Raw genomic sequence first — 21,460 nt, 5'->3', positions numbered from 1 at the left:
CTTTGACCTTTTCTTTCTAAAAGATATTATGTGTGTGATAGATAGAGAGATAGATAGATAGATAGATAGATAGATAGATAGATAGATAGATCATCAGCTCAAAAAAGATTTTTTTTTTGCTATGTTTGACCCTTGCTGCATTTCTTTCATTGGTAAAGTATGCTTTATTTTCCTCTCGTTCTCTCTAAGTTGTTTCCTACTTTTCGTCTCTCTGCTGTTTGTATACACAGCCTGCAGTTCATCCAAATAGTGTCTGATTCTTTGTTTTCTAATTAGTTTGAGGACCATCGTAAAGTTGAAAATCTGGCAATTCTTTATGTTTTCATAGTTTCTCACTTTGATAAATGGTGTATTTATGGTGACTCTTTTAATGCTTAAAAAAAACCTTCAGTTTTAGGGTTCTGAGAGTTCACTAGACAGGTTTTGAGGTTTGGAGTCAACTACAGGAAATCCTGTGTATCAAATAAACCACGTTGTCTTGTGTTGTCCAGTGCTAAACAGGTGCAGTTTCATTCAGCAGTCATTTTCTTTACTTTCATAAAACACTACTTACTTATTTTCCCCCCAATTTTTGTTGTTCTTTTCAACATCATCCTCAATTATACTTAATACTTTCAGTGTGTGTGTTTCTACTCTGAAACTGGGTGGTTGGCCTGCTTTGTTTCGTTTCTCTGGTTTTTGAATTCATCTCAAATTTATGGTATTTCCAGGTAGCATTAAAAGATCTTCAAGAGTTTTAGGTTTGCTCTATAGAAATCTGAAGATAGTTATTTTTCCAACGGGCCCGCTCCTAATAAAACATAGTGGTTAAAGCCATAGAAGTGGAACACAGCCATAGACAATACTCTGCTGTGTTTCACGGCTAAACCCAATCGTTGCTGTGAGATAGCTGTATTAAATGACGGGATGACTGATGCAAAGCACTGGATGTCCTGCAGTTTCCTTCAACTCATTTTAGACATAGCTTGGGTTGTTTTGAGCCTAAAGGCAAGCTAGACGTGAAATCATTTAGATTAATTTCAGAGGACTTAGGACTGCAGAACTTTAATTCATGCTTAAAGCTTTGTTTAAACAGGCTTTTACAAAGCTGGGAACATCACAGAGATGATTCCTTTCCCAAGAATTTTATATCTTTTGTTTTCTAAATGTGTTTTTCGTCTTTACTCACCTAAAGATAAAGAAGGGACGACTGAGGCTACTGGGTCAAATGTGTTTCATGGTTACTCAGATGTGGTCTCAACTTGCACAAAACCTCCGTCAGCATTTTCAGAAAGTACTTCTGCTTTGCTCCCTGAGGTACAGTAGGTCTGATTACTTGAAGGTCGACAGAAATGTTTGGATTACATTATCATTAACATGCAAACTCACTGCATCTCCACTGAGGATCAAACATGCATCTTGATTTTAAGAGATTTCTTTTTAATCCAGCAAAAGTATGTTGGAGATATGATTTCTTACAGATTCTGATCATCACTCAATGAGGTATGATAAATATAAGAAGACATTATATGAGTAGGGCTGCAAGGTGATTCCGTTGGTAGCACTGTTGTCTCGCAGCAAGAAGGTTGCCGGTTCGCGTCCCGGTGGGGGCACCGGAATCTTTCTGCGTGGAGTTTGCATGTTCTCCCCGTGCAGCGTGGGTTCTCTCTGGGTTCTCCGGCTTCCTCCCACACAGTCCAAAAACATGTTGAGGTTAATTGGTGATTCTAAATTGTCCGTAGGTGTGACTGTGAGTGTGGTTGTCTGTCTCTATGTGTGGCCCTGCGATAGACTGGCGACCTGTCCAGGGTGTCCCCTGCCTTCACCCTGAGTCAGCTGGGATAGACTCCAGCCCCCCATGACCCTAGTGAGGATTAAGCGGTGTATAGATGATGGATGGATGGATTATATGAATAGGACAAAGTAAAACCATCTGTAGTCACAGGACTGTTTGGATTGTATCATCACACATTATCACCTCTCATTTATGTGACATATTGACAATCAATCAGTTTTTGTTTTGTGCAACTGACAGTTGAATGAATTCCACTTGTTTGGGAACACTGATTCCTCCTTCCATTATTTGTCGGCTGTATGTCAAGATTGTAAACATATGTAACACTTGTTGTTGGGACACGAAATGCACTCCTTTGGACAGTGAAGGGATTTAAAAAAAAAAAAAAAAAAAATTTCCATTTTAGGAGCCCTTAGAGTAACAATGATATTTATGTCAATTGATAGTGATTTGAGTGAATACACTGAAAACTGCCCTCCATTGCAATATGCTAAGCATTTTATACACTTTAAGAAATTCAAGTTTAACTGCATGTATGACTCTGACACAGTTCCGAATATAATTTTTAGGTTTAAGATGCGATTTAAGCGCTTGTGATTGGTCCAAAGTTGTATACGTCTGTCATCCTCTTGCGAACCATTTGTTGATGTTATTCCTCAAAGATAAAAGGCTTCTCACAGCACAGTGTGATGTTTCTGTTTCTACCACAAGATGGCACTGCAGCTTTAAAGTGTAAAATAGAGTAGAATTATAAAGGGTATGTAGTCTATGGTTATTCATTTACTAACAAACAACTGTTTTGAAATAGTTGCATAAGATTGTAGAAGCTGCAAAATTGTACAAGAAGATAAGAAAGCACTTGGATGCACAGTTTGGAGTCAAAAGTCCAGTATAACCTATCTGTGAGTGGCAAAAGTACGTGAACCTTTGCTTTTTGGTTTTGCTTGAGACCCCCTTGTGCTGCAATAACTGCATTTAAAAGTTTCTGGTTTCTGTGGATCCGTCCTGCACATCGGCTTGGACGAATTTCAGCCCATTCCTTCATGCAGAACAATTTCAACTCTGGGATGTTGGTGAGTTTCTTCACATGAACTGCTCACCTCAGCTCCTTCCACAACATTTCTATTGTATAAAACTCAGGACTTTGACTTGGTCGTTCCAGGACATTAACTTTATTCTTCTTTAACCTTTCTTTGCTGGAACGACTTGTGCGCTCAGGGTCATTGTTTTGCTGCATGACACACTTTCTCTACAGATTCAGTTCACGGCCAGATGTCCAGATATTTTCCTTTGAATTTCTGGTATAGTTTAAAATTCATTGTTTCATCAGTGACGGTAAGCCACCCTGGCCTAGATTCAGCAAAAATATGATACTACCTCAGTGGTTCACAGATGGGATAAGGGCCTTATGCTGGAATGCAGAATTTTTCTTTCTCCAAACATAATACTTCTCATTGCAACCCAAAAGTCCTATTTAAGTGTCATCCACAAAAAAATGTACCCAATGGCGTTCTGATTTGTCCACATAATCTTTAGCAAACTTCATGTGTGCAGCAATGTTCTTTATTGAGAACTGTGGCTTTTACAACTTTCTTTCTGAAGTTCTAAGAAATCTTTGTTCATGCCATGACACTTCCAGAAATGTGTTGTGAAGATCAGAACTTGAAAGATTTCAGTCACACCTGATTGCCATTGCATTGTCTGAAAACACCTGACTCTAATTTAACCTTCAAATTAACTGCTAATGTCAGAAATTCGAATACTTTTGCCACATACAGAAAATATTAGTAATATTAGATCATCGTTCTCATTAAATAAATTACCACATATAATATTTTTGCCTAGTTTTTGCTGTTGTTGTTGTTGATTCTCTTTATCTACTTTTAGGGCTTCTATAAAAATCTCATTATGGTTTAGATCAGATTTGTGCAGAAATATATACTGAACACAACACAGCCTGTAACATTCTTATAAAACTGGATCCATTCTTTTTAACATAGGAGAATATATATTTATTGATCCACCACACAGCAACACAGCATCTCCAACACAGAACGGAGGTCGAGAAACAACATGGGGAATGATAAAGGATGAATCACGAGTGATGTCGTAGACTAGAAATCACAAGTCAGTAGCATCAGTAAATCTGCAACACATGGAGTTCATGGGGTTGTCTATGCTGCCTTGTGGAATGTTCTCCAATGCTTTTTTTAAGGCCTTGGTGAAGTCAGTGGACATTTTGGGGGACAAGGTCATGTTGTCAGACAACATCATGTGACGGATTGTCTGTCATACCGTGCAGCCTGAAATTATGTCCTACATGACAAATAGTGAAGTTGTTGGCATTCAAGTGACGACGGTTCTAACTGACGTTTCAGCATTAAGCTGCCAGCAGCCTGTTCTGGTCTTCCTCTTGTCATCTGTGGCATCATGTCATTTGATTAAAGTTGAATTTTAAGGTGGTCTTGAATAGTCACTAGTCAAAGGAGGTTTTGTCTACTGTTCACTCCAGTTGATCTTTGTCCTGCCACACCCGACCAGGGTCAGTGGAACAATTCCAAAACTTCTCGTGCACAATTGGTTAAATTTACACCTTTTCTCATCATTACAATAGAAATTAATTTTTTTTTAAGAAAGAAATTATTAAATAACAATGTGTTTGGACTAAAGGTTTATGTACTTTGTGCTGCAGACATACTGTTGTGTGCATGTGTGATTTATATATATATATATGCGAAGAGTTTATTTGCAAAAACAGATAACTCCTTTTTCGTAGATTTTCAGAAAACGTATTTTTTTGTTGTTTATTTGAGATTATGTCAATCAAACTGAAGCTGAGTGGATTTGACTCAGTAGAAATGACATGGCATACATAGAGATAACTTTAGTTTGATTCATGTTGTCTCAGGTAGACGATGGAAAAGTGGGTTTTCTGAAGGTTTGTGAAGATGGAGTTATCTGTTTTTGGAAATGAACTCTTCGCATATATACATATATATATATATATATATATATGTATTAAATTATTTATCCATATCTCTCCAAAAACACAGCAAGACATTGCCACTATGTTAATTTATGTGACACAGTTTATGTGAGGGATTATTTTTGAAAGCATACTGCTGTAATAAAGTCTAAATGCCACAAGGTGACAGTGTAGGTCTACAATGTTACCTTGAGCAAGCTGTCCTGGACCACATGGCTATAGATGCGCTAGAAATTATGAATAAAATAAAATAGAAATGAATGTAATAGAGAAAACTTTCTCTATTCTAAATAGCACATATACTATAGCTAATATTACACTGCTGCTACTATTATTACTACTACAACTTCTGCTAATAATAATAATAACAATAGTAATAATAATAGTAATAACATGAATAATTATAATGACAATGGTGATGATGATGATGATAAGTATGATCATGATGATCACTATGGTGATAGCCCACTGAATTAAACGGATCAATAACAACCATCATTTTATTGATAGAAATCTCCAAATCTTTTCCATAGACTCCTGTAGCCCCCCTTTGGTCTTTTGCTGTAAGGTTCACATCACTTTGTTAAACATTGCTGTTAGCAACAAATGATTAATAATAATAATTTCCCCTCTTCACCACCCTGAACCGCTCCAAATTTGTCCTGCACTTTCCTGCTCTGTGATTGGTCCGCCCCCTGATTGGCCTGCGCTCTGATTGGCTGAAAGTTCCGTGCTGGGACCGTCCGTCGTCGCAGTTTGTTTTCTCGCCTGCGGCTGAAGCTCAGTTGGTGAGCCGCTGCTGGAGGCAATGTGGATGTAGCATTCAGCTGGAAATTTTACACATACTCGTCTGAATAGCTCCTTAAAGTGGCGAGAATGTAGTTAGGATTGTGTGTCTTTGTGTCTTCTCCCTCTGCGCTTTGCTTCGAGCGCTTTACATGCGGACTGTCATTCAGAAACACTACAGACACACTGTGGGCGCTCACGTGTTTGACCCAGCTTGTGAATTTTATATTTTTTCTACTTTTATTCACACTTTTTTTCCCCCCGCTTTTAGCTTCTTTTGTGTACTTTGTCCGAGTCCATTTCATTTACAACTTCACTGACAGACGCGTCCAGACATTATTCTCGGGTTGAATCACGGATTAAGTCTCGAAATCTTCAAGTCATTGGAAAGAAGGTGCGCATTTTTTTTTCTTTTTTTTTTCTTTCTGCGGACTAACGGCATGGTAAACGTGCAGGTAACCAGCGGCTAACATACTGAGGATTTCTCATCACTGCTGGGAATTGTACAGTAAGTTCAACTTCATTTTTCCAGCCAAAGTCTCTGTATGTACCCACAAAGCCTGTCTGTCGCTCTTTATAGTGAGTCTACTGTCATATTGTGTTTATCTGTGTATTAGCTTTTTCTTTGCCTTTTGTTGGTGTTTTTAAATCAAGTTTAATTTGAACTCCACCTTCTGTCATATTCTTGTCTTCAACTGTCTTCATCTACAGAAGTTGTGACTTACAGTTAAGAATAACAAAATCTATGAAAAACGAGCTTCCAACCTGTTGCAAGTTCATCAAACTAAAGTAGCCACAACTTTTACCAGCACATGTACACAGTACAACACGCTTTAATAAAGGAGGGTGAATATATCTAACTGTATTAATGCAGAGAAGCAGGTTCTATCATAGTTGCATCCTTTTTTTAAGATTAAAATTAAATTAGTGTTATATATATATTATACAAATGCATAAATCCTACAGTCACAGGTTGCATGCTTTTCTACCCTTTCAAACCTTTAATCTTTACCTTGCAGCTACTTTTAATTCTTCCTTAAAGTGCTTATGCAAACTTGGGGGAAAAATATTTACTATATTATCACGGTGGTAAATTTCTTTATGCAAATGAAATTACACTTTAATCTGATGTAATTTGAAAACCTATACTCGATTGTCACAAACTGCCAAATTAGTCGAGCTGCACTTTCAAGTGTGCAGAGAGCTGAGACGCCGAGGATCACAGATACTGATCCAAGATACAGCATGTGAAGTATTGAAATAAGATCCCGTAAGGTTTGGGGAAGAATTTATGTGGCAGAAAGATTAAAACCACTGTAAGAAGAGACATGTGGACAGGTGGACAGAATAAATCTGCGAGGAAAAGTGTAGTCTGACTTCCAGAAAATCTTCAGGCAGATTTATACTCGTGTCTGGTCCATGATGAACACCTCACTTTGTTCTGACTGCCACGGAGTCGATCAAGAAACCGTTTGGAAGACGCAGTATGCGAAAAAGATGAGATTAAGATAAAAACTTTTTAGAAGTGAGTGCTTGGATCATTTCACCACATGTCTTCTGTCTTTGGGAGCTTGATGTTTTTTTGTTCCAACACAGTTATATAGTCAAAGTGAATGTGCCTTATGTCTATGAGGACAGAGAACAATGCAGGAATTCTGATGAAGTGATGATTTATGCTGGTTAAATATATCGTCAATCTCTAGATTCACTTTAATAATCATGTTCATGCTTTTTTTTTTCCATTTCATTTCCCTCAGATCAGACAATTTGTCTTTATTAGTTAAAGAAAATGGAGCTTTTCTGGATTTGCCTGTTGATGGAGATGGTCCTGATGTCCACAGCTGTCAGGGGTGAGTAACAGAAGCGCTGATTTCAACACATCTAAGGTGTTATAGTCAAAAATATCAGCAATAAAAAACTGCTGGTAGGATAAATCACAATCCAGCAGTACTTGTAGTATATAATTATAAGAGTTTTCTAATGTGGTTATGCTTTCTTTCATCCTTGCTACATGGCTGGTATATTACACCCTCATCTGTCCTTTTTGTCTTTCTCCTCTTTTTAATTTAATTGTGCAATTTGAAAATATGTTGTTATCCTTTATTGTTCTTTTCTGAATTGATGTCATTGTGCAGATCCAGTGTTATGTACAAGCTGTTGTCCTTCGGTGAACTTTGCTTCATGAATGTGCAGTGAACTTTTGACTGGTTTTTCAGTTCTGTCAGGCACTTTTGTACCTTGTCATGTGGTGTCCTGCCTCCTTGGTATTTTAAGATGCTGCCGTGCTGGCAGTAGGGTAAAAATTTTTGTATTTCAGCTCAGAAACTAATCTGCAAAATGGCACAGAGAGGTCAGCTGTCAGGGTTAGCGACAGGGAGGCACCCTCAGTACTGCAACAAACAACAACAGCCCCACAAACCCCATAAAGATGAGAACGATCTCCTGCCTGCAGGCTTCATGGGCAGACAGTTGTGGAGTTGGCGCCCGTTCCCGAGATCACACCGATGATGAGTTTTCAGTGGGAACAAAGCTGCATTCAGCGAGGCGAAGCAGAACCAGTATGCAGACACGGGGCCGAAAGTAAACACAGGGCCATAGACCGCAAAGAGATTAGATTAGATTAGCCTATTAGGGATGTTTGCTGTATAATGCCACAGCATTTCCTCCCCCTCACTGCCTGCAGCCTGTCAGTGAAACCAGGGCAGGCAGCAGAGAGGGACAGAAGGCAAGGGTAAAGGAGAATAGAGGACAGAGATGGAAAGAATGAAGAGAAAGAGGGTAAAGGAGGGAAAAAAGGGGATCCACATTACTCAATGAGACTGGAGTAAGAATGGATGATAGAAGGGAAGCAGGGAGAGGAGAAAAGGAATGAAGGGGCATGAGTGAGGAAAAAAGGAGGGGAAATGGATAAGAGCAGGAAACAGATTATTGGAAGGGGTGTGAGAGAGAGGGCAGGAGAGCATGCAAAGGGCAGATGGAACAAAATGCTATTTTGTACCTAATAGAAACTTGACTTCTCCCTTGTCTTGTGAGTGGATAAATTAGAGTTGCCAGACAGATCTTTACGCTTATTAAAGTACAGTATCAGCACAAGATAAATATAGCTTAAGCTGCGGTTAAATTAGCTTGTAACTTGCTTTAGTGACCTGCAGTTGCAAAGGAGAAGAAGATTTTGACATTTTAAGTTTGTTATTGCACGTGTAGCAGTAACTGAAAAATTAAAGGCAGCTGAAAGACATCTTTACAGTATGGGGGCGTGTGTGATGAGAGGGCTGCTGGGTTTTGATCGCCCTGTGGGCTGAGGCGCATACTGCTAGAATTGTGAACTTGTGGGTTTGTGGTAAAGCAACGTGTTGTGTATTCTCTGTCTGCATTTCATATGTAGGGTCCCCTGTTTACACTGTCTTGTATAATATTGAACAGATTAATTATATTATAAACGGGTGATTAGAATTCCAAGTACATGAAGATTTTTAACAGATTTTTATTTTTTTTTACTTGTATCTCCATGTGTTTACAATTTTGCAATTTTCAAGGTAAATCCAACAGATTGCTGCAGTATTTTCCTGCAATTTTGTCCAATCCCAAGATTATTTTCGCTAAAAAGGTCAAAGTAAAAGAATGCTTGCAAGTTGTTCCAAACCCTGCTATTTTCCGCATATGATAATCTAAGTCAGAACCAAAGGTAGAAGCCAAGGTCAAGCAAAATCTGTGTAACAGTCTGACTTGCTTGCAGATGTGTCAATAGGACTTGATTTCTCCTGACGTTGTCCCCTCAGGCAGCGCTTACACCCAGGCAGTGTATTGACCACAACAGCCTGTACCAAACAAAAGTTTTGTACTTCAAATTGATGGAGCTGTTGCACAAAAATGCACAAAAAAGCCACTGAATGTCCTGCAGTGGGTTTAACAATGCTCTGCAAATTCAGTACTGTTTTAGCAAGAACCTCGGTGGAACAATGCAACCTTCAGCAGTAGCAAGCTGCCAAGTGTCCCCCACAGTGCTCTGCCTTTGCCCACTGAGCAGCTTTGTTGCACAGCGAGAGTTTAATAACGCACCTGAACAATAGCTGGTAAGGAAAAAAAACAGCAAGTCTGTAGTAGCCCAAATAAATGGCTCCATAATCCCCATAATTATCAGAAGTACCAAAAAAGAGCATACCTCAGACTCTCTACGCTAAAGACCCTCAATAACCAGCCTCAGGGAAGAAGTGACAGGCTGGACAGCTCTGAGCCAAGTGTAACTCTACAGAAAGAGGACATTTCAGCTGTTTTATCAAATCAAAACTGAAGCACATGATATGTTTTAGGACCAGCAATTGAACCATTGCTTGCTACACTCATATGCAACCTACTGTAGCAAAGTTCCTGAATAAAAGACAGCGTATTTGTTATGTTACTGTAAACAGTTATTGTAAAGACAAACTCATGATTACAATATAAGAACAAAATGACATTAAAGGGTTGACAAATTTAATTAGAATAACTATAGAGAAGCTTGTTGCCGTCTACACTGCACTCGAGTAAATGATACAGAGAAACACTTCATTTGTGCCTCGGTGACTACTATCCTAGAGAAATATGCATACCAGAAGTGGGTTACTCAGGGCAACTGTGTAAACAATTAAAAAGAAAAAAAACTCAATATCACAGGACACGACGGGACATTTAAAACTGAAAACATTGGTTCTTTTGTGGCCTCGTCTATCCGGGCAATCCCCATTTGCACACAAGATTCAGTCGCAGTAAAAGCTGGCTATTGTGTAAATCGAGGAAGCTACACGCTGTACATTCATGCCTGCTATAAAACTACAAGTTGTGTAAATGTGTGGTTTAGTCATGGATTCATAGACATTGTAAAGGCTAAACAGCTGTAGTAAGTGTTTTGCCTGGGTGTCCTTGGAATTGGTGAGCATCAAGTGGCGCTAAAGGCTGTTTTCCAGTGTTGATTGGCAAATGGAAGCAGGAATAATAAAACAGCTAAGGGCTATTTTTATGTTATGCTGAACTGCTGCTGAGATGAAGAGAAGACTGGAAGTGGAAGAAAAAGAGATGCAGAGACAAGCAGACAGACAGATAAAAACAGATAAAGATGCAACATTTGTGCCCTTATTGCAGCAGATGTAGACTCACATCAACTTCACTCCAGAGACTTACACAACTGCACTGTGTGAACCAGTGTCTGGGCCTCTGTGTGTGTGTGTGTAGTTGAGCATGAGACTGAGCAGCTGAGAAATTAGCATTATCCCGTTACCTGAACAGCACCGCGTTTGATTGCAGGGGTGAAAAACAAGTAGCAAACCATTGTTCTTGGAGCTACCTGCAGCTTTGGACAAATTTAAGCTTTACAGTGAATTGTTTAATTCTGCTTCATCATAAAATGCATTTGACACAGTTATAGTAATAATGTGAAATTTTAGGGAACATACTTATTTGCCTTTTTTTCCAACAGTTAGGTAAGGAAGACTGACACCACTGATGCATTTTTATGCTTAAAACTACGGTCAAGAGACAGTTAGCTGATCATAAAGAGCGGAGAAAACCCTGTGGTGGTTGTTGCGAGCAGTTACACGTGGGCCAGTGACTTCATAGAGTCCTTGGGGGTGGTCTGGCAACCTGACTGTGACAACAAGTCTGAAATTTAACACATCTGTCTGTAAATACAACCACAATTTCTATTTTTTTTTTTTTTTTCAAATGAAACGAACAAGGGCTGCAGGGTGGCGCAGTTGGTAGCAATGTTGCCTCGCAGCAAGAAGGTTGCCGGTTCGCGTCCCGGTGGGGACTCTGCGTGGAGTTTGCATGTTCTCCCCGTGCAGCGTGGGTTCTCTCCGGGTTCTCCGGCTTCCTCCCACACAGTCCAAAAACATGTTGAGGTTAATTGGTGATTCTAAATTGTCCGTAGGTGTGAATGTGAGTGTGCTTGGTTGTCTGTCTCTAAGTGTAGCCCTGTGATAGACTGGTGACCTGTCCAGGGTGTCCCCTGCCTTCGCCCTAAGTCGGCTGGGATAGACTCCAGCCCCCCCGCGACCCTCGTGAGGATCAAGCGGTGTATAGATAATGGATGGATGAAACGAACAAGATGTTGTGTGTTGATTAGTGAACTTTAGTTGATTTTGTAACCGTACTTAGACAGAATCATGCTTGCGGTTTCCCTCTGTTTCTGGTCTTTATGATAACTTAAATCCCCAAAAGAGGTCATAGCCAATGCCAAAGTAAATTTTCTATTAATTTTTTGTTTATTTTTAAAACTGGTTTTGCTAGTTGGAGTTTCATTCACTGAAGCATGATATACAATTTGTTTATGAATGGTCACAAGGAAGGGAAAAGTCATAGATTTCCATCAAATAAAGCAACACAGACTCTCACACGCAGTCATTCTTAAAAGACCCATTATAAACTAACGTTCTTCTTGATGTGCTTCATCTTTACAGTCATGTTCCATTAAATGCTGAACTATTCCTGAGCCAGCGATGTGCGCTTGTACACTTGTCCTCATGACTAAATGCAGCTGCAATACTGCATCAGAATGTCTTTACTGTAGCTAGTAAGCAAGTATATTCTTCAAGAGTCTTCTACGAGTTAAAGAGTAAGAGCATCCTTCTAGTTCAGTTTCCCTCATTATAAAATGACCAGCTCAGGAGGCAGGTGAGGAGCAGTATACCAAAAAACTTTGATAACTAGAAGGCACTGAGCAGATCCAATGTTTGTTTATTGGCTCACATGTACGTGACTCTACATGTAGATACAATAACTATGTGATGTGATGTCCTCGTGTATATCAGATGCTTATCAGCATGTCAGATGGTATTTACATCAGCCAGCCATTAAAATGCTTCATGGTGAAACAACTTGATGATGATAATAATAATGTGAGTATTGAAGTTAATCCAGTTAATCCAGAGTTTATTTCTGTAATGTTTTGTGTTGAATTGACACGCCACATTCTCACATGTTTCTGGTCTGCTTCTCCTCTACACACTTGGTTCAGAAAAGAAAGGCTGTACCCAGATGAGTGCAGGTTTTGTCTTCATGGTTTTGCAAAGTATCATTCTGTCCAAACAGTTTCATGTTTTTCAGGTGGTTGTGCCACACAGACCACCCATTATCTGGCCGAAGGGAGAGAAACCGACACAGAGATCAGAGGCTTTGTTTGGTGTCATAATAAGTGTAAAGAGCTACAAACTCATTAAAAATACATCTTCGTTCCATGAAAGCTGCCAAAAAAGCCAACATTGCAAACACACATTGAGAAACGGAGAGAGAGAATGCCTCATCGTCACTGCAGACAATGACAGACAGAAATTGCAGCGTGTAAACAGTCGCATACACAGATGCTGCAAACGTATACAAATAGAAGACACTACTCATAAATATGACTTAACACATGTAAGCACACACACACACACACACACACACACACACACACTGCCCGCAATCACTTAACAGCCCTCTGTCGCACACACTCATTACTGAGGAATGTAATTAGCATGCTAACACTAACAATGATATGTAGGAGAGAATTGTGGTTGGGTAGAGAGGACTGCAGAAGAAGACACAGAGTTACAAGAAAGGCTTGAAGCAACGCTTTAACGTGGAATTTAAGTAAAAGACGGCTAGATGGAAAGACAAACACACAGATGAAGGAAGGGCTACGAGTAACACTTAATTTACTTGTCTAACAAGTCATTTAACTGATTTAGAAAATGTCAGTTAATTGTGAAAAATTTCTGTCACAAGTTCCCAGAGTCCAACGGGGATGTCTTCAACTGTTTCATCCAACCAACAATCTAGTATATTAAGAAAACCAGTGAAAGATGAATCATGCGATCATACATTTAATATCATTACAATCTGGATAGCTTTAAGCAGTTATAAAGTTCAGTGAAAGTTGAGTTGAATTATGGAGCTAAATACTTCAGCGTGGACAGTGCTGGGCCTGGTGGTAGTTGACATGTCGACCGCAACATGACGAAGGAGTGAAAAAGCAAGAGATTTTAATAGATCGGGTCGTTTCCTATGCTTAAGCTTAACCTCAGTGTTCTGTACTTGCCCACACACAGTGCTGAAAATGAAAGAAAGCTAAATTACTACACTTTGCAATAAAAAACTTTGTGGTACGCATAATGGTAAGCATCTGCCTGTCTCTTTGTGTGAAGATTGGTGGAGGGAGACGGAGGAGGAGAGCATCTTGATCCCTCAGCGTAAACAACTGCATACCACAGACAGATGCTTCAAACAGACAACTTTACTTCATTGTAAACAGACGCGCTCATGGGCTCACATCAGTAAATCTCCTCCACCTTGCTCCTGTTGTTTAAGCATGCAACACGTTCTAAGTCACAGCTAACTATCGTAAATGCCATTTGACATGCTGATAACCGTTATATGGCCTGGTGGGCATTTACCTGCCAGCCTCAGTGTTTGTGGAAATGCTGAATCCAGATCTCCATAAATGGGCAAAATGTTGATCAGAATCCACTGGTGAAAGTTTTAGAAAAGTGCATTTCTCTGTTATGGGACCAGTACTTTATATTATTAATACTTTTCATGCCTGTAACAGAGAGATTTTTACTGTGTTTTAATTGGCAGATGCATAAGCTAAAATTGAAGAAACCTTTTCGGCGACTTCTTGTGTTCTGCAGCTTCATTTATGATTTGCTCACAGTGATGTTTTTGTCTTCCAAATGAGGAAAGAAAGAGACTTGGTGTCTGTGTGTGTTTGTTGATTATGTGGTGATTAGCAGACAAAGGGAGGCTTCAAAGGCTCCAAATGACTCTTTTAGTTCCTCTTGTTAAATCCTAACATCGTGGCCAAATGTTGTCTTATTGGCTGTTTGGACAAGGAGCGCTGTGGCTGTCAGAGAAGTCCAAATGGCAAACAAGGCAATTTGGGACTAAAAACAACTAGAAAATATCTTGCTAGTCTGAGTTCCCATTTTCTTCTTCATTTATATTTGGGGGGGAAAAAAATATTGTACAATCGAACATTACATTTAAATCAAGCAGCACTTGATGTGGACACATTTGCAGGAAACAAACCTTGAGAGGCAGCCCTCTACACCCCCCTTTCTGCAACCACTGAGTTTTACAGGGTCTGTTAATGTTAAAGGCTATTAGCCCACATTTAGATAAAGTCAATGTTTGCTTTGACTTTGCTAATGGTGGGGTATTCACGGGCCTGTCTGGACGTTCTCCGCGGGGGTTGACGGCGCGTCACATTGATGCGATGTGTGTTTGTGGAGGGGGAGCAGCTGAAAGAAAAGCAACAGGGGACGATAAGATAGCAAAAGAAGGCGTTTTGGAAACATATAGTGAGAGACAAACAGAGAAATTTAACATTGACTTTAACCCTTTCCTTTCCCCCCAAAGGATGACTCAAGACTCGCACCATTTTGTCAAATGAAAATATTACAAATATCTTAAGTGTGATTGTATACTCTATTTTCCAAAGGTTCTGTTCGATATATTTGGTGGCTATATGATTTCTTTTTTTGTTTAAGTTAAGTTCAGGATTTATTGAGTTTTGACAGTTTAATGAGTGAAGTCTCCAACCCAAAAGTTAAATCTAAAAGAAAGGGAAGATCAACACTCTGGACCAAGTTTGGTGGCATTTTTAGCTCCTCTTACATTTTTACTCACTTTGGGCTCATTTTCCAGTCTTGCACCTCTATGGAAACACCATAACCATAGCTGGAAACAGAAAAAAATCTCTTTTGTATAGTGTAGTGAAGTTAGCATGCCAAGAGTTATGAAAAATGTTGGTACACAGAGCTCTGTCTAAACATAGCCTGCAGTTCTGCCCAGTTAAGCTGGAAAGTCTTTGAATTTCTGCCCTGCGACAGTTAGACACAGCTGAATCACTAACAGCTTTCCAGTTGCGCTGAGAATGTTTTGTTTTTGGCAGAATCTGGTTCGGACAAACACTTGCATTTGGTTAAGTTTTCCAACTGAACGGGACATCACACCTTTTTAGTTGAAAGCCCTTCGAAAATCTTATAATTCTATCATGGCTGTGACTAATGATGTAATTTTGGCCATTTTGTAAAGACAACATGCTTTAACACCCACCAGTGGTTTGGGGGGATTTAGAGGGTTATAAAAGGCAAATTGAGGGATACAGTTGTTTTAACTTTACTGCAAGCACAACATAAATGCTACAGTATATGATGAGCTCATAATTACAGGGGAATGCTTAAGTTTTGTTAGCAGGGATGTAGAAAGGTATGCAGGGAGCAGAGAAGGCGTATAAATACTTCCTAGTCATCAATTATCCATTGCTAATTTGTCTTTCTTTTGACTTCGTAACATCCATTTATAATAACATGCAACCCATCTGTGTGTTGTCACTGTGCAATCTCTTATTTGTTTACACCTGTTGTCGCAGGCGTTTGATCGTATTTTTTCATTTCTCTTTTGAGTACGACTCTACATATTGTGGAATTTTCCTCTTTCTTTGCACTCTGTGTTTCGCTCTCTCTTTCTCCCCCCAGCGTCTCTGCCTTCCTGCTGCATAGTGCAGTATTGTGTGGGTCGTGGCGCCACAGTGCCGTATTGTGGTCTCAGCGGGGTTGGGGTATGTTTGGTCAACGCTACAGCACAGCAGGTCAAAGGGCAGCCAGTAGATCAGGGAGGAGGTCAGGGAGAGTTTGTGTGTCAGTTTGTGCACCCACACTGTGAGTGTGTGTGTCTGCATGTGAGGTAGGGTCAGAAAAAGCACATGCCGGCACCAGAGGAGACTGTAATAACACACCAGGAACCCCACAGGACAGAAAATACTGCTTTCACTCCTTTTACCCCCCCTTTGTCTCCCTCGAATGTCAGACAGAGAATTACCAAACAGCAAGTACTACATTTGATTTAGTTCATGCAAACCATTGTGACAATTTTCTCTTCATTATCCATTTATGTGTTGCACAAATTTGTCCCGAATGTAATGTCTGCAGTAAAACTGTTGCTGAATAAGAGATCATGCATTTATTCAAATCTATTGACACAAAGTTCCTACGGCTGCTTATGAAAAATCTATTCGCTTCATCATATATATATATTCAACTTAAGAAGTGTTCACTTTAGCGGTTGTGGCCAGCAATAATGTCAGTGCTCTTGCCGCACAAATGCAGTCCTCTACACAGTAAGATAGAACAGCTTTAACAAATATAAAGCACAAACTGTTTTTGTATTTGAATTGACAAAAGCTACATCCACAAGTGTATATAAAACCACAGATTTCCCTTCCTGCAGAATAATAAGAACAAGGTCGGCAACACCTGCAGCTTGTTACCCACATTGAATTCACTACTGATGGATAAGGTTGAGGTGTTTTTTTGTTTCCTTCCAGAAAACGCTGATAAGAGTGTCAGAGAATATATGTAGTGACCTTAAGGTCCAATCAGAGAGCGAACATGAGTATCTACATCGTGGTTTCCAAAAGACTCATTGTCTTGCCGAAAATATAGCCCCGGACTAACTAAACTAAACTAAATGTCAGCAGTGTTTCCAAAAGTGTCAGTTGCAGGGGTCTCAGAATCTAGATATAAAGGTGTAGTAGAAATCACGTGTTTTAAAATGAAAACTGTATGTAGGCAAAGGCACACTTATTCCAACTGAGATTTAGTCTGATCAGTAGAAGCAAGATGAAAGACACTATTGAAGTAATTAGTTGATGGTAAATGTGACAGCATGCTGACTTTTTAGGTATCAGATATGTCAAAGTAAATTATGTAAATGTAAGTACATATAGTCCTGAGGCAGATATATAAAACGACACTAGGAAAAAACAAAGCGGTTGTAATCCATTAATAGAGAATGCCTCTTTAGCCTTATTAGTATCTGACCATTAAGATCGATTGGTTCCCTTCATCAAGTGTTTCATGCTTCCAGTGGAACAATGTTCAAAGTTGGATAATCAATAGACTTTGCAATCAGTACTTTTCATCAGGACCTACATCTTTCTGAAGGCGAAACAAAACAGTATAAACTCTCTATACAGAAGTCCATTTGACTTTCACTCACTTCTTGTCTCTACTCTGCTGCCTGTGATCTGTCTGTTTTCTCTTTCACTTTCTCTGACATTTTAATTCCTCTTCCACTTTCTTTGTCTCTGCTGGTTTCTTGCTCCCTTGTCTACCCTTCAATCAGACCCTTTCAAACCCCTTTTAACCCCCACCTACCACACACACACACACCACTCACATACACAGTCTCCAGCTGTTATTTCTGATGGCGTTACAAATGAGACATTGAAAAGTGATCGCTGGGACAGGAGACACAGACCCTTGTTTTCTTTGGGCTTCAGTCTGTCAGATTGGGTTGGGTGGGGGGGCGATACAGCACTTAGGGCAGTTGTGTGCTTGCGTCTGTGTGTCTATGTGTGTTATTGACAGTGATTGACAGAACAACAGGACCCCAAAACTAGCCTGAACAAAAATACCACCGTTTTGAGTTCAGTGTCGAATGCAACTGACATGTTATGGACAGTTGGCCACAGTCTCTCGCTCCTTGATTGTTTGTCAGACATACAGGTGACCTGTGACCCCAGGAAGTGGAGGCAGATCTGGGGCAGGATGTTAAGGCAGACAGCTTTAGGAAATACTTTTTGTAAGCCTTTTCTCTGGCTTCAAGCTATGACATGTTGGGGTTGTTCTGTTGAGCTCTTATTCGTGTAAAGGTGAACTGATGTCATACATACATACATCCATCCATCTTCTATACACCGCTTAATCCTCATTAGGGTTGCGGGGGGGCTGGAGCCTATCCCAGCCGACTTAGGGCGAAGGCAGGGGACACCCTGGACAAGTCGCCAGTCCATCGCACACTTAGAGACAGACAACCAAGCACACTCACAATCACACCTACGGACAATTTAGAATCACCAATTAACCTCAACATGTTTTTGGACTGTGTGGGAGGAAGCCGGAGAACCCGGAGAGAACCCACGCTGCACGGGGAGAACATGCAAACTCCACGCAGAGTCCCCACCGGGGCGCGAACCGGCAACCTTCTTGCTGCGAGGCAACAGTGCTACCAGTTGCGCCACCTTGCAGCTCGTCATACATACATATTGATATCATATGTGCACGTTATTTTGTATAGTAGACTACATTATTTATTCTAAGATTTTAGAAGCATTATGCCTTTTTTTTCCTGACCGAAGAACACACACTAAAACATGACCCAAACTTGAAAACCACCACACACACGAGTGGACACAACCGCAGTAATCGTTTTCTTCAGTGCCAGCTGTCGATGTGGAATCCATACTGCTGGAGGAATGTGAGAGGAGTCGAAGAGATATGGGGGTCGGCTCAGCAAAACAGGCCCTCTGGAAAGGACGTACACAATGGTGACTTGGAATATGTCACTAAACAGATGTATTTCTGTTCTACTTGTGTTCATTTTCCTCATCCAAATTAGTGTGGTGTATCAGGATTCAAAATACCAATTCATGTATTTAGAATGTTTGTTTATTTTGACGTCATTCATCATTTACATACATATGGAAACCTGGTAGGATCAGATTATACTAGGAAAAAATAGTCATACAGTCAGTTGTCTGACAGTGTTAAGTGTTTAGAGTTTGAACAGCTGCGCTCCAAGGTTGAGTTAAAAGCCAGCCATCATGGGGGGCCGATAATTGTTTAAATGGAGACACAATAGCCAATGTCAGGTAGGTGAGTGGGTTTCTGAAGTTGTATGACATCTGACAAGCAGTTCTGATGAAATGCACTGGCGCCTTTCGTCTGTCTTTATAATTTGGGGATTTAGCTTTACATGGAGTGAATTTCACGTGAAGTGCTGTCAATCTGGCTTTACATGTGAAGCTTGGCCTTCAACGAGACGAATCTGTCTTTAAAAGCAGTCATTTTTGGATTAAAAAGTTGATTTGATTCTAACCTGCCATATCCGAACCCACTGCACTTGGCTTTTAAATCTAGGAAGTGTGTGCAGATAGTTTGCCTTAAAGTTTTAGAATGAGTGGACCTGACAGTTTGGCATCTGTTGCAAGTCTTTCCATCATGAAGAAACGTCAGGAGGAGCACAAGCTGGGGGCTCCCTCCTCTTGTGCTCTTCCTGATGTTTCTTCCATTTTTCCTAATTGAAAGGATTAATTTTGGAATTTGCTATACAGATTATAAAGCTCTTTGAGGTTTTTTTTTGTTTTGTCAGTTATTTGTTGCATTAATATATATGATTTCATGACACTTTGAAACTGATTTAATGCAAAACTGTCCACACTGCGCTAAAACATCGGTGCTCACAGACAACTACCAGAAGCCAAAAGTTCATATCCCAGATCCTGACACAGTGTGATACAACTATTTGAGAACTTCAAATGCAGCCAAAGCATATTGTGCATCCTGTGTTGATTATTGTTAATAATTTGGAAAGCAGCAGAGGATGACATGACTGACATTTCTTGCATTTTTTCCCAAAGCAGGAGGCAAAACATCTACACAGCTACAGTGAAATATCCGAGCACATTAATCCCCTGCCAGTAACCACACATTGCTGATGCAGAGCTGAAAGGCCTGCAGACCAAGTTAGCCGTGTTAATCATTTCCCACTCCACGGCCCTTCATCACACTGGTCAGCTCAGTGTACTTATTATCCGGAGGTAATCCCTCTGTTGTGCTGGCACCATTATCACACCAGGACACAACAGGCCTATTCTTCCACATGTAATTAACAAAAGTACTTATTGGCTGCTTTCTGGGATTTAACTGTTGTGTTGTCAGAGCTTTAGCGAAGGCAATGGGCTGTGGGGAAAAATGGAGAAGGTGGGGGAAAGGAAAGCTCTCAGATCAGAGCGTAGTGGCGGTTTAGGAGTTTAGGTGTGTAGCTTTAACCACACTGGGTTACATGTGGCAAGTTTTAGTTGACAGAAAAGGTTAGTTTACTCTGCTGCATGTAGCTCTCAGTGGAAGAAAGCTGCACAATTTCCTTAAGTTTTGTACTGAAATACTGTTTTGAAGTACGTGTTTAAGTGAGCTTTATTTTTTTTTTCATTTTACGGTTGCGGTCCTCTCCCTACACACCCACAGCACACCTGCACAGGTGTTTCCCCCTAATATCCCAGATTAGAAAGCTTCTCAGCACTGTGTGGGCTTGTACAGACTGTATTTGTTTGCCTCAATCACCTGCTAGTTTTGCCGCTATCAGTTAGGGTTTGCAAATCCTACGTTTTGTCACTCTGACTGACCCTGTCTCCCAAAAATTAGGTTCCTACACAAATGAACGACATTCAACACATTTTATCACCAACAGGTAAGACTGTGATGTAGTAGAAAAGTCTTTGTAAGGGGGAAGGCGGATGGGGGAGGATGGTAGTGTGAGCCTCCAACAGGACTGCCTCCCAGGGGACCTACGTCCCATGTGGAACCATTATCCTTAAGTTTTGTTGTCACTTGCTGTTTGTTTAGGCACCAAAACTGCATTGTTAGTTTTACAACAATACCTTGCTTTAGTTGACACTTTGACAACAATAGTTATGTGTTAGAAGCTTGATTGAGTATTTTAATCCCAAAACTTATGGAATAGATTGAATTTCAAACTCTGCATAGCGCATTTTGGGTTAAAATATGACCCTTTCTCAACATGTTTAAACCTTTTCCTGTATTTCTTGGGTTACCTGCGTGATGAGCACTGTCCCATCTATTATATATGACTGGTCAGCTGAAAAGGAGTGACAGTAAAGTACAAAAGTAAATGACAAAGATATGTTCACATAAGACATGCTGTGATACGTCACAAACACATGAACTCGACAGACTCCATGGAACAGAGAAACAGAATATTTTTACTCAAAATGTAACTGAGAATGCAGTTCAGCTGTTTAGGAGTTTTAGGAGATAGAGGTGACTCCTAATTAGTACACTAAGTTTATGACAACATGCAATGCCCAACCTTCACCA

At 40.1% G+C, this 21,460-nt stretch overlaps 1 protein-coding gene across 1 annotated transcript in view; it reads left to right on the top strand.

Moving 5' to 3' along the window:
• The first annotated feature begins 5,576 nt into the window (after positions 1 to 5,576).
• The window catches only part of fgfrl1a (fibroblast growth factor receptor like 1a), a 76,710-nt gene continuing 60,826 nt past the window's right edge, over positions 5,577 to 21,460 (top strand). The window contains exons 1-2 of the mRNA XM_008292763.1: positions 5,577 to 6,054; positions 7,304 to 7,396. Of these exons, the coding sequence (XP_008290985.1) occupies positions 7,336 to 7,396 (61 nt within the window). The 5' untranslated portion in view covers positions 5,577 to 6,054; positions 7,304 to 7,335. The remainder of the gene's footprint in view (positions 6,055 to 7,303; positions 7,397 to 21,460) is intronic.

The sequence above is a fragment of the Stegastes partitus genome, unplaced genomic scaffold, assembly GCF_000690725.1.
Source record: "Stegastes partitus isolate 25-593 unplaced genomic scaffold, Stegastes_partitus-1.0.2 Scaffold830, whole genome shotgun sequence".
NCBI lineage: Eukaryota > Metazoa > Chordata > Actinopteri > Pomacentridae > Stegastes > Stegastes partitus.
This window is presented reverse-complemented; position numbering and strand designations above follow the sequence as displayed.